Below are 14,364 nucleotides of genomic sequence, written 5' to 3'. Positions count from 1 at the left end.
TTATCCCGGTTTCTCCTCCTCACAGGTCTTCTTCAGAGAGGAGGTCTAGATCTCCTACCTTGTCCTCTAGGTCCTCCAGGACACTCTCTGATGTGGATAGAGTGGTACAGAGACTGCTTCAATCACCGGTGCTGGCCAAATTGCTGTCTGCTCCAGCCCACTCAGCTCTGGAGCCAGTCACCCATCCATCGTCGAAACCTCTTCCGAGCAAATCTCAGCCTTCGGAGCCAGAGTGGTTGGCACCATCTGATGCTTCTAGGTCGGCTCTGATAGCCCATCCTGGCTTATCGGCTCTGATATTGGCTCCGACCCCGTCAGCTTCATCCACTGGGTCCAGGACTCATGGTTCCTCTGCTGGACCCGAGGGGGAGGTCCCGGGACACTCTTCAGCTCCTAGCCTCCCTCTCGGTGCTTCAGCTCGGGTGAGCCTGACCCTTGCTTTGGACCTTGCCCCTTCTGCTCAGAGGTCTTCTACGGTTGGTCGATCCTCTGAGCCAGGGGGACCAGCTTTTCAGGTCATGTGGAGCGTGCTGGCCAGGTCCTCAGCTTCATCATACAGCACTGACACTCTACCCCCTTCAGCTCCAGCATCAGTCTCTGATCACTCTATCTTTGGACAGCGGAGACCCAAGGCCTCAGGATACCTCCATGAGTGGTCCCCAGATTTCTGAGGGCCCCCCAGAGTTTTTGCCTGAGGAGCCACCCAGAAAAAGAACATGCAAGAGGAAGCACATAGACTCCCAGGAAGAGTCTCTCACATCGGATACTGACCTCAAGGAATCAGAGGGGTCCCCCAAGTCGCTCTCTGAGGATATCTCTCTCTCTGATATCCTAGAGATCTTGAAACAGAGAGGTGACTGGCCCTCTAAACCCCCCTCCGAGCAGGTGTCGGTGTTCCTGAAGGCTTTTGGGGCTTAGCCCTCCACCTCCTGGGTCTCTCCACCCTTCGAACTCCTGGATCTAGTTTGTTGGAGGGTGTGGGGAAACCCCTGACACTGTAGAACCAGTCCCCAGGAGACCTAACAAATTTCTGTCCACCCCCTCTGACAAAGAGTTTCTCACGAAGGGCGTTCCAGTAGATGCCATGGTGGTGGCAGTGGCCACCAAGAAGGAACTGGCTGAAACTTCATCTACCGTCCATCCCCCTAACAAGGAGTCTAGGACCATGGACCAGTATGTGAAGCATATGTTTTCTTCAGCGCCCTTTACACTGCGGTCGCTGAATTACTTGTCACATTTTACACTGCTCCAAACAGATCTCCTGAAAGAGCTGGGAGATGCTCTGCAGGGTAACATTTCTGACGCAGTGGCTCAGAAAGTCAACGCTCAGATGTCTACCCTAAATTCTATTGCTAACTCCTCCATGAGGCTGATGTCTTACGCAGCCGAAGGAGCGAGTAGGGCAGCGAGTTCTGGAGTTTCTCTCAGGAGGCACTCCTGGATGCGCCTCTGTAATTTCATGGGGGCCTTCAAGTCTACATTCACCAATGCCCCATTTGATGGTTCCTCGTTGTTCGGAACCAAGGTGAAAGACACTCTCACTAGGTGCGAGCAAGAGGGAAAAACTCTGTCTGCTGTGGGAGTCCATTTTTCCATGCCTTCTAGACCTTATCCCAAGGTCCAGAAGAGTGGGAAAATGTGGTTCAAGAAATCGCAGAGGTTTTTTCATGACTGACAAAGTGATTTCCCCTCCGAGGCAGGGGAGGGGGTAGTAACTGAGGTAGACACCACCCTAGAGGCAGAGGAGGCCCACATAACCAGGGAGACCATGGTTCTCCCTACCAGCGCTCTTGATGGGAGGCCCGACTGCAAGTTTCCGGAGCCAGTCGGGGGTCACGTTTCACTATACCCAGAAGCCTGGCAAGACATCACCCAGGACCAGTGGGTATTAAAAATAATTTCCGGAGGGTGTCACACCCCCCCCCACCGATCAAATGAATCCCAGATGTTCCACCCAATCAAAGGGATTCCGCAGCTTCCGAGGTTATAAAGTTGCTAGAAAAAAGAGCCATCCAGCATGTCCCCTCAGACCAGATCGGATTAGGGACTTACTCCAGATTTTTTTTGGTGCCAAAAAGAACAGGGGACCCAAGACCCATCTTGGATCTCAGCCGCTTGAACCTCCATGTGAAGAAGTCCAAGTTCCAAATGGTCACATTGCAATCTATTCTTCCATTGTTGGGAAAAGGTGTGGATGTGCTCCATCGACCTCAAGGATGCTTACTACCACATAAAGATGGACAGGGCATACAGAAGTCATCTACACTTCCGGCTGGGAGCCAGTCATTTTCAGTTTCATGCCCTGCCCTTTGGTCTCACCACAGCCCCCAGGGTGTTCACCAAATGTATGGCAATGGTGATGACTCACTTGAGACGTCAGGGATTCCAAGTGTTTCCGTACCTGGAAGATTGGCTTCTTTCTGCACCACCATGCATCTACTTTTACAGACCAGAAATGCCACTATCAAGCTGTGTCAACAATTGTGTATCACTCTAAACTGGGAAAAGTCTGCCTTGTTTGCCCTTGCAGCATGTCACCTTTACAGGCACCGAGTTAGACACCGTGCTCATGAGGGCGTTTTTACCACAAGAAAGGATTCAAGTTTTGCAACAACAAGTATACGAGTTGTTCCCTCAAAAAAAAAAGTGAAGGCAAAAACGGTTCTCAGATTGTTGGGGACTATGGCTGCTACAATTATGCTGGTGTTCTTCTTGCGAGGCTTCACATGAGGCTCCTTCAGTGGCTGCTATTCACCCAGTGGTCTCTACAGCATCTTCCGCTTTCTCATCTCATAATGATCACAGACGGGTGCAAGCAAGATCTACGCTGGTGGCTTCACTCCAGCCATCTCAGTGCGGGAAAACCCTTTGTCCTATCCCCTTCTGTTGCCGCAGTGACCATGGATGATTCCCAGATGGGGTGGTTGAGCATTATCTCGGCAGGACGGTCCAAGGCACGTGGCAGGAACACTAGATACATCTGCATATCAATATCTTGGAGATGAGAGCAGTGCTACTAACATTGCAAGCACTTCAGAGCTTTCTTCCTCTTGGGACAATTGCGATCTACTCAGACAATATGTCGGTGGTATGGTATATGAACAAATGGGGAGGAACCAAGTCGTATCCCCTTTGCAGAGAGGCCATTCGAGTATGGCAGTGGGCAGTGTGTTCCTAATGTTTTCTTGTAGCAATGCACATTCCAGGAAAGTCCAACGTGATTGCTGACAAGTTGAGCAGAGCTGTTCTGATGCCTCACAAGTGGTCCCTGAACAGTCAAGTTGCGGAGCAGATTTTCCGCAGATGGGGTCAGCCTTGCTGCAATCTGTTTGCCAGTCTCCTCAATACCAAGTGCAGCAGCTACTTCACCCTTATCCCTCCTCCGGGGGAGTCGCCCAGGGACGCTCTAGTTCACGATTGGCCCTCTGGTCTACTTTATGCCTTCCCTCCTGTTCCTCTGTTGACAAAGGTTATTCAGAAAGCGCAGTCCTTGGGAAGCAGAATAATTCTAATTGCTCCACACTGGCCTTGTCAAATTTGGTTCCCCTTTCTCCATCCCTATCTCATGGACACCCCCTGGATTATGGACCCACAGCCATATCTTCTGACTCGTATGTCAGGGCAGTTCCATCTTTCTCTTCAGACCCTCCGGTTGACAGCCTGGCTACTCCACTTCCATCACTAGTCAGGCTTCATCATTTTCCTCCAGAAGTGATTCATATTGTCTTCTTCCCATAAGCCTTCAACTAGAAAGATTTATTCCAGTAAATGGAAAAGATTCTCCATCTGGGCTCATGCAAGACAAATTGATCCTTATACAGCTCCAATTTCTTCAGTTCTGGAATTTCTTTGCATGCTTTTCAATCAGGGGTCAGCAGCCGCGACCATTAAAGTACAGTTGGCTGCTATTTCCACTTTTCACATCGCTAATGAACCCAGTCTAATGGTGCATAGACTTTGTAAGGCATTCTTGAAAGGCACTGTGCTGCTTCACCCTCCAGACTTTGACCCAGTCATGCCTTGGGACCTAAATTTTGTGCTACAGGGTCTCACCTCTTCCCCCTTTGAGCCTGCAGCTACTTGTGAACTAAAATTTTTGACTTGTAAAACTATCTTTTTGGTAGCCATCACTTCAGCTAGATGTGTCTCTGAGCTTCAGGCTTTGTCTATCAGACCTTCTTACCTGATTTTTCACAGGGACAGGGTTTCCCTCAGACCAAACCCTTCCTTTATGCCAAAAGTGGCTTCGGTTAGTAATCTCAACCAATCCATTGAACTGCCCGTATTTTTTCCAGAGTTCTCTAATAGGGCAGAATTTAAATTTCAACAACTGGATGTTCACATGCAGTTGCGGTTTTATCTGCATAGAACGAAGGATCTTAGAAAATCAGATCAGCTATTTGTCTCATTTTCAGAAAATAAGATTGGGTCTTCTGTTTCCAAAATGACCTTGTCTAGATGGATCTCTAGTTGTGTTTCCTTCATTTATGCCTCAAGTGGTAAGGATTTACCATTTATAGTGAAGGTTCATTCTACCTGATCTATGTCTGCCTCTACAGCCTTTCAGGCCAGGATGTCTATGGATGATATTTGTGCTGCGGCTACATAGGCATCTCCTCACACCTTTATTACTCACTACAAGTTGGATTTGGTATCCAGAGGCAGATCTTCCTTTAGTTCCACAGTGCTCAGGAGTATTTTCCACTGAGCCTCCCAGGGTTCAGGTGCTGGGGACGCTGTCCCACGGGTAAGAATGTAGGCAAGATTGGACTACATAACATCAAGAAGTTATGTATTCACCATAACGTTCGATGTATGTAGCCCATCTCGCCTCACATTCTTACTTACCCATCTGCCTTCCCCCATCCTGGAGGACCTAGAGGTCAGTTCTGGTTTCGGTACTGCTTTTATTATTGGAATGTTTTTTTCCTTCTCTGTGTGTTATGTGTATAGAGGGAGAGTGATAGAGCTTGCAGCAAACAAGATCTGGGGAAAGGGAGCAGTGCAGCATGGGATACCTTTTAGCCCAGCCAATTGAAAGACTTCGAGCTAGAGTATGGCTGAGTTGGAGCCAAGGTTCAGCTCCGAACTCACGGGTAAGAATCTGAGGCGAGATGGACTACATACATCGAACGTTATGGTGAGTACATAACTTCTTATCCTTTTTGGGGAAAAAACATGTACCCATGAATTACCACATAGGTGGCAGTACACTAAACACCGAAACAGGATAGGCTCCTACCATGATATCAGTCTGTCTCTTCTTGGTTTCATTATATTTTAATATGTTAGGTCTGTGACAGACTGTAAGCCTGTTAAGCAATTTCATATCCGGATAATCATTCAGCTTTAAAACCTTACTGTGCATAGTTAATAACCTGGCAGTGGGAAGTTAGTGTTACATTTGATACCTTATGCATGCCCTTTAACCTCCCATTTTTTGTCTGTGCACTTTATTCAACTTTTAGTGAGTTGTTCCCTTGGTGTTCTATAGTGGTGTGGTGTGGTATTGACCTGTTTCAGTCTCCCTGATTAGTAAATTACAGAAATAAATTCAATTAGATGTCGGGAAAGATGCCAGCTTTGAGTTGTTTGCTGTAGCAGTGTACACAGCTTAACAAACCAGCCATTTAGCAAGGTTAGAGAAACACACAGAGGAAACTCTGTATTAAAATAGGGGCCATCAGATAATGGATGAGGGTGTTCCACCACCCGACTTGCAACCACCTTAGAGGTCAGTAGCATGACTGGACAGTGTAAGGAGCATTTCTTTTTAAATAATTGAATAGATGTCACTATTAGTCTGATTTTTAGCCATTGAAACATTGCATTGCCTTCTTTTTGAAATTTATATACACACATGTATTCTGCTTGTCAGATTAATCCATTTTGTGTCAGTGCGGTCTTATTTTTTATTTTTATTTTTTTGCAGTTTGTGCTCTGTGGTGTTGTAACAAGATGTAGCATTGCTGTACTGAAGAGCATTTCATTAGTGAAAGTGTGGCATTCGTGTATTTTCAAACCGGGTTTTGCTGGTTGTAATGTTTTTTGAACAGTTACAGTTTGCAAAGTTTGGATTTAAAGGAATGCAGTGTTATTTGTCTTTCGGCTTTTTCCCGGTAAGGGGTCGCCACAGCGGAACTCCGGTCCGCTAATGATTGGCAGTAGATTTTTTACGAAACGCCGAGGTGCCAGCTCGACGCCCAACCTTCAACGAAGGCACACCCATTTATGCACGCATGTCTTTCGAACGCTACCCAACCGCGGGGAGGACATGCAGACTCCACACAGAAGGCACTCCCAAGCTAAGCCCAGAATCGAACGGGAGAACCTCTTGCTATGAGGTAACAATGCTACCGCCACGTAATGCAGTGTAATGGTGACAAATCTGTTTACCTTAATGTAAGAGTACTATAGATAATTGGAGCTGCATGCCACTCAGCAGTATAAAATTGTGTCTTTAAGCTCTTCAGAGAGGTACAAGTTGAAGTTAACTGTTTGGTTTGTAAGTTGGTCAGTTTATGGAGTTTGTAGGCTTCTCTGCAGTTGTGTAACCATATTGGTATGTATATGTGGTGGGGTATGGCAGTGTGAAGAAAAGGGCACATGTTTTTGTGAGATTTACTGTTAATTATATTAGGGTGTTCTGGTAGTTTGAACACATTTGTATTTGTTTTTAGTGTTTTTTGTGAACTCTGTGATAGATTTCTTTTGTCAAAGGTATTCACTGTTGCGAATGTAGTGCCTTCACATTTTATAAGGCAGCATTTGATTTACGAATCTGAATCTAGCAGGGAATTGTCAGATGTTCATCGTGTTATCCTGCTGCAGTCATCACACTTGGGTTATCCTGTCGTCAGGCGGTCCCGCAATCAGCCTGAATTCCAAAGTCTTGGTCCGGCATCGGTTGCTGTCGCTTCTTCCCTGACGTCAGTGCGCCAGGGGTATATAAGAGGCATCCGACATTTTCTTCAGTCTTTCTTGCCGTGCGGTGCTCGAAGCAGAAGCAGTTCGCAAGTGCTGGTTGGCCGACACCTGAGATTTTCGAATCGAATTTCAGTCCGAAGTCCTCAAAGCTAAGTACCCCTTTGGGGAACCTTTTCTTGCCTCAGTCCGATGTCAGAAAAAGTTAATAATTGCATTTCTTGTGGGAAGCAAATACCTCATAAGGACTTTCATTCTTATTGTATACCTTGCCTAGGCCCAGACCACGACGTCACTGGTTGCCGGTTTTGTGCTAGGTTCAGTAAGCGAACTATAAAACGACGCTTTGATTTCGCACGACACTACTTCGGTAGGAAATTTAATTACACTATGCCGTCAAAGCAACCGACTACCGGCGTGCATAAAAAACGCAAAGATAAAGACAGGCAGCCTAGATCCAAGCCAGACTCTGAGGCCTCGGCTGGGCTGGTCGCCGGTTCTCCGGTTTTCAGTGAGGCGCCTACGCAGCCCCTGACGACCGCAGAATTGGAACCCCAGACTGCTTTGGATTCTCTAGCAGAGAGTTCTAGGCCGACTCAGACATTTTCTTTAGGCCCTACTGACAACATTGCAGAAGGAGTAGCCGGTGATGCAGAAATGCCTTCGGTTACAGAAGGTGTCTTCAGACCGACTACTCTCACCATAAAATCTTAAGCTAAGCTTAAGACTCCTCTAAAACCAAAAAAGACTGCACATCAGTCTCATGTTCAAGGCCCCATGTCTAAGAAACAGATGCTTGAAGATTTGATTTCTTTAATCAGGGGTTCCCAACCCCCCCCCCCCCCCAGACAAAAGGCCTAGACAAGAGGAGGTTTATGTCTCCTCTGATCAAGTATCTATTTTCTCAGGCTCCTCTGAGGAACAGGATTACTCCTTTCCCCGGGGAAGCCTTACATACCATGAGGGAACATTTCTACTGGGAAGGTCAGGACTACTCCGACTCAAAGAAAAGGCTCCGAGAGTTTCTTTTATTCCCCCAGCACAGACTACTTGCTATCCCTCCAGTTGTAGACATTGTGGATGATGTTTACTTAGAATCTAGTCTAAATCCAGATCCTCTGCCTCCTGCTCCAGCCAAACCAGATATTATAGAGTGCCTGACTCGCACAAATTCCTTTACAAAAGCCCTGTTGCTGACCCAGAGACCATCTCCAAGGGTCCCAAAGGGGCTAAGGATTCTATGGCTAAAAATCCTGTACCCTCTGAAAGGGACTCGCGAGCACTAGATAGGTGGGGGAAGAAGGTTTACACCTCAGCTACTCTAGCTATGAGAGCACTAAATTGTCAATTTCACATGCTGAAATACCAGCAATTCCTAATGTCTCAAATAAAACAAAAGATGATCACGCACCCTCAACAGTCTGAATTCAAAGAAATGCAGGATCTGTTGCATTCAGCTAAACAGGTGGGCAAACATACTTTACAATGTGGATTTGATTCCTTGGAAGCTTCCTGTAGAGCAGCTGTTACTGGGTCTGTTATACGTAGGCATGCTTGGTTAAAGGAACAAACTCTGCCTGATCATGTTAAAGCAAAGTTACTAGATGCACCCTTACAGCAGGATGTCTTATTTGGGGTTAAAGCAGAAGAGGTTTTAAAGAAAATGGAGGATAAGACAAAATCTATGCAGACGGTCAAATATTTCTTACAGGTACAACCCCCACGCTTCAGCAGAAATTGGCCAGCAAAAAATTGGTCCTTTCCAGCTTCTGACAGACCACAGAGGGGTAAATACAGACGCCCAAGGGGCAGAGGACAAGCACAAATCCCTTACAAACCTCGACAATGGGGCACTGCAACACAGAAGGGAGGAGAAGACAGGTCCCAAACTACTAGAAGACAAACACAATGACTTCAACCTCAAGCTGCCAAGCAAAAATCTCTTGGCAGCTCCCATGGGAGGAAAATTAACATTTTTTATAGGCAACTGGTGCATCATCACAAAGGACAAATGGGTCCTAGACATTATCTCACAAGGATACAGATTCCATTTCCACACCTTGGCAAGTATAAAAGGAATGCCTTCCAGGGTCCCAAAGGGGCTAAGGCTTCTATGGCTAAAAATCCTGTACCCTCTGAAAGGGACTCCAGAGCACTAGACAGGTGGGGGAAGAAGGATTACACCTCAGCTACTCTAGCTATGAGAGCACTAAATTGCCAATTTCACATGCTGAAATACCAGCAATTCCTAATGTCTCAAATAAAACAAAAGATGAGCACGCACCCTCAACAGTCTGAATTCAAAGAAATGCAGGATCTGTTGCATGCAGCTGAACAGGTGGGCAAACATACTTTACAATGTGGATTTGATTCCTTGGAAGCTTCCTGTAGAGCAGCTATTACTGGGTCTGTTATACGTAGGCATGCTTGGTTAAAGGAACAAATTCTGCCTGATCATGTTAAAGCAAAGTTACTAGATGCACCCTTACAGCAGGATGTCTTATTTGGGGTTAAAGCAGAAGAGGTTTTAAAAGAAAATGGGGGATAAGGCAAAATGTATGCAGATGGTCAAAGATTTCTTACAGGTACAACCCCCACACTTCAGCAGAAATTGGCCAGCAAAAAATTGGTGCTTTCCAGCTTCTGACAGACCACAGAGGGGTAAATACAGACGCCCAAGGGGCAGAGGACAAGCACAAATCCCTTATAACCTCAACAATGGGGCACTGCAACACAGAAGGGAGGAGAAGACAGGTCCCAAACTACTAGAAGACAAACACAATGACTTCAACCTCAAGCTGCCAAGCAAAAATCTTTTGGCAGCTCCCTTGGGAGGAAAATTAGCATTTTTTAGACAATTGGTGCATCATCACAAAGGTCAAGTGGGTCCTAGATATTATCTCACAAGGATACAGATTCCATTTCCACACCTTGCCAAGGATAAAAGGAATGCCAAACTTGCCACAAAATCAATGGGCAGAGGCAGAAAAGCAAATTACAGCTCTCATGGACATGAGAGCCATTCAACTGGTACCTACACAGGAACAAGGCCAAGGAATTTACTCGAGGCTCTTTCTAGTCCCCAGAAAGGACAATGCTTGGAGACCCATTCTAGACCTTTCAGTTCTAAACACCTTCTTGCAAGTACCCAGAATTCAAGATGCTAACACTACAGTAGCTTCTTCCCATGTTGGGCATGAAAGCTTGGCTAGTAACGTTGTACCTCAAGGAGGCATACCTGCATGTCCCTATCAGACAAAATTGAGAAGATACCTCCGTTTCATTGCAAGTTCAACCCATTACCAATTCTCTGCACTGCCCTTTGGCTTATCTACTGCACCCAGGGTCTTCACAAAATGCCTGGCACCAGTAATTGCATACTGCAGACAAAGAGGAATTCAAATATACCCATACCTGGACGACTGCCTCATCCAAGCAGAAAGCAAGGACATTCTCTTACAACATCTGACTTTTGTAAAACACCTTCTAAGTTGCCTAGGGTACACAGTAAATGAAAAGAAATCAAAACTAGTGCCCTCACAAAATATGACATTCCTGGGTGCCAACTTGAATACAACGGCCCAGATGGCTTATCTGACTCCAGACAAACAACTACAACTAACTCAGTACTTCAAAATAATGGCAACAAAGACCCAACTCCCTGCAAGAAAAATTTTGCAGGCCTTGAGCTTCATGGCATCTTGTATACTACTAATACCATTTGCAAAACTGCATATGAGGAAATTACAATGGTACCTGAAAAGCGTATGGACTCAACACAGCCACAGCTTGGAAACAATGATACCTCTCATTCCCTGCCTTCAACAGGAGTTTCTATGGTGGTCACAGGCATGTCACCTCAACAAGGGTCAGCCTTTCACCTTACCCCCAGCCAGGCAAACTATGACAACAGATGCATCGGACTATGCCTGGGGGACACACATGGCAGGACGGTGCGTTCAATGCATATGGACTGCAGATCAAAGGATTCTGCACATCAATCAAAAAGAAATGCTAGCTGTACAGAATGCTCTGATAGCCTTCAGGGACCTCTTACATCCAGGACAGCTTATAATAAGGACAGACAGCACCACAGTACATAAACAAACAAGGGGATACACACTCCTACCCTCTATGCAGGCAAGCAATGACCTTGTGGAACACAGCACTGGCTTACCAAGTTCAATTACAAGCTCAATTCCTGCCAGGAAAAAAGAACACATTGGCAAACGACCTAAGCAGAAACATCATGGATCCCACGAGTGGAAACTGGATCCACAAGTATTTGCAAAGATAACTCAAAAATGGGGGCGCCCAGACATAGACCTGTTTGCCAACCCCCAAACCCATCAGCTTTCAAAATTTTGCACAGGGACATTTCACCATCAAGCTTGGAAAGTGGACGCACTCTCATTCAGTTGGAAAATGCTGACAGTATATGCCTTTCCTCCATTGTCCCTTCTCACAAAGGTGCTGCTGAAAGTCAGGATGGAGAGACCTCGAATGATACTCATTGCCCCGGACTGGCCACGCCAGCACTGGTACCCACTACTAAGGAACATGGCCCAGGACCCACCATGGATTCTACCACAAATTTCTCATCTACTTACACAGCAAGGCAGTCAGATTCTACACAGCCAGCTCAAAACCTTAAATTTGGCTGCATGGCACATCACCTAAGCAACCAGCCAGCCCCTCTTTCACAAGCTGTTATGGATGTCATTCTGGAGGCCAGGAGGCCCAGCACCAGGAAAGCCTACTCAGATAAATGGAAAAGATTTTGCGCCTGGAACCAAGCTAAAGGCCAAAATACCCTTCAGCCAGACATGCCTCAGATTCTACAATATTTAACTGAGATGTTACACAAAGGGCTTTCTTTTTCATCTATTAAAATCCACGCCTCAGCTATTTCAGCTCACTACAACACGGATCCTCCCTTATTTTCACATCCACTTCTAAGGCAGTATCTCAGAGGGGCAAAAAACATTAGGCCTCCCAGGAGAGCGCCAACACCAACTTGGGACCTAAATTTTGTTCTGGAAAAACTTACGCTGCCACCTTTTGAGCCAGCTTTCTCAGCTGACTTAAAGTTTATATCATGGAAGACTGCCCTGCTGCTAGCAATTACTTCAGCCAGAAGAGTCTCAGAGCTGCAGGCACTCATGGCAGTAGAGCCTTTCCTCATTTTTCATCGACAGAGTCTCTCTACGAACTAACCCCTCCTTTATGCCAAAGGTGGTGTCCAGTGTGGCTCTAAATCAAACCATCCACTTACCCACCTTCTTTCCAAATCCACAGAACAAAGGAGAAAGACTCCTGCATTCCTTGGACATTCACAGGCAACTACGTTACTACTTGGATAAAACTAAGGCTTTCAGAAAATCTGACCAACTTTTTGTATCCTATGCTACAGCATCACAAGGAAAGGGTATCTCAAAACAGACCATTTCCAAATGGATAGGACATTGCATACGTTTTTGCTACACCCATCATGGAAAACCAGTTCCTGCTAGCATAAGGCCCCACTCCACCAGGGCAGCAGCTGTATTTACAGCCTTCCTCAGGGGGGTACCAACCAAGGATATTCTGGAAGCTGCAACTTGGAGTTCAGTACACACCTTCACCAAACACTATCACTTACCACTTTACTCTAAGACTAGAGCTGGCTTCGCCACTGCAGTTTTGCAGGGCCTTCTAGCCTCCTCTAACCCTGTTTGACTCCACCTCCCATCCTTAGCTTTGGGATTCTACCCAAGTGTGATGACTGCAGCAGGATAACACGATGAACATAGTACAGTTTTGTACCTACCATAAATGTAGATGTTCGAGTGTATACCCTGCTGCAGTCCAGGTTACCCCTCCCACCATCCTCTCTGACCTAACTAAAACCTTTCAATACCTTAAAATTTGATACAACCTTTGTGGTGTATTTGCTTATAGCTGGAGGGATGTTTTGTTTGTGCTAAGCTTTTATTATTGGTACTATCTACTGACCAGCTTTTGGGGGGGGCACCTGACATCTGGGGCAAGAAAAACTGAAGAAAATGGTGTTGGATGCCTCTTATATACCCCTGGTGCACTGACGTCAGGGAAGAAGTGACAGCAACCGACGCCGGACCAAGACTTTGGAATTCAGGCCGACTGCCGGACCGCCTGACGACAGGATAACCCAAGTGTGATGACTGCAGCAGGGTATACACTCGAACATCTACATTTATGGTAGGTACAAAACTGTACTTTTTGTTGGGTGATACTTAGTGTTAAGTGACACATTTTTACAGAACTGTTATTAATTTGCAGTGTTTAATCCTCTAGCAGTCTGGATTCCTTTGAAACTGATCATTGTACTTCTTTACTGCAGGTGTCATCATGCTGGTTGGGTGGCTACAGGGGAAACATATACTCGACATGTTTACTATCGGTGTAAGGTATGTACTATAAATCAGTGCCAGATTTTTTTTAATGTGAACTAAAAGACTTGTGTAAAAATTCTAAGACTAATTATGATTAACATTTGATAAGATGAAACAGAAATGCACCTCAAAAATCTAAAATGAATTGTTTTTCTGTGTTTTCTTACATGTGTTTTCCCCCTTTATGGCAATCCCTTTCCTATGTATGCCTATTACAGGCTAGTCTTGTTCTGGAAGTAGGCTGTGTGGTATGATGAGGTAGTAGCAAAAGCCAAGATGATCCTGGGTTGCATAAGACGGGGAATGGATTCTAAAGATGCTGAGGTAATCTTTCTCTTGCACATGGCTTTGGTAGGGCTCCATCTGGATGACTGTGACTAGTAGTGGATGTTGCACGGAAGGAGGGTAATTAGGCTTCTGGACAGAATGGAATGTTCAGCTGTGTTCTGGCCTATAAACCAAAGCAGAAACTGACTTCAAGTTTCTTATTTGATATCTACCAGGGTAAACCAAGTCCTATGCACGAGGGGATGCATGGTCCAAACCAAGTAGAAAGCTCCAAATAGACCAGCAAGGCAGCACAGAGTTCAATAGATTTATTAAATACTGATGAATATAACAAACTAGTTTCGGCCAACAGCCTTCTTCAGTGTAAAACAGTATAATCAAGTTCATTTGAATCATCCTTCAAATACATATCAAGAGCCAATCAAAAGGTTGAGCTCATGAATACTAATAAATTTGAAACATATTTGTAAAATATGTTTTAAGGCACTTAAAGTAAATCATATACATATACAATAAAAATTAATATGATTACTCAGGTGAGGTCCATCCATAACAGGAAAAATAACCACCAAATGAATACATGAAGTTATACAAATTATTAGTATATTCTAACATGTCCATATGACAATATATTCATACTTATTGTCTGTTTTTATAATCCCATATTGGATAAACCACTATCACATGCTATTGAGCAGTTCTTGGTTAGCGATACCATAGGTAAAAATATCAAATACTG

At 45.3% G+C, this 14,364-nt stretch overlaps 1 protein-coding gene across 1 annotated transcript in view; it reads left to right on the top strand.

Moving 5' to 3' along the window:
- Positions 1-14,364, top strand: part of ATP2C1 (ATPase secretory pathway Ca2+ transporting 1) — a gene marked incomplete in the record, with an annotated part of 2,099,819 nt that overhangs the window by 838,494 nt on the left and 1,246,961 nt on the right. The window contains 1 exon segment of the mRNA XM_044066734.1: positions 13,286-13,352. Coding sequence (XP_043922669.1) covers positions 13,286-13,352 — 67 coding nt within the window.

This window comes from Protopterus annectens, chromosome 3.part1, assembly GCF_019279795.1.
Source record: "Protopterus annectens isolate FY-2018-M chromosome 3.part1, PAN1.0, whole genome shotgun sequence".
NCBI classification, from domain to species: domain Eukaryota; kingdom Metazoa; phylum Chordata; order Ceratodontiformes; family Protopteridae; genus Protopterus; species Protopterus annectens.
Note: the sequence above shows the minus strand (reverse complement) of the source record. Positions and strands in the feature narration are given on the sequence as shown.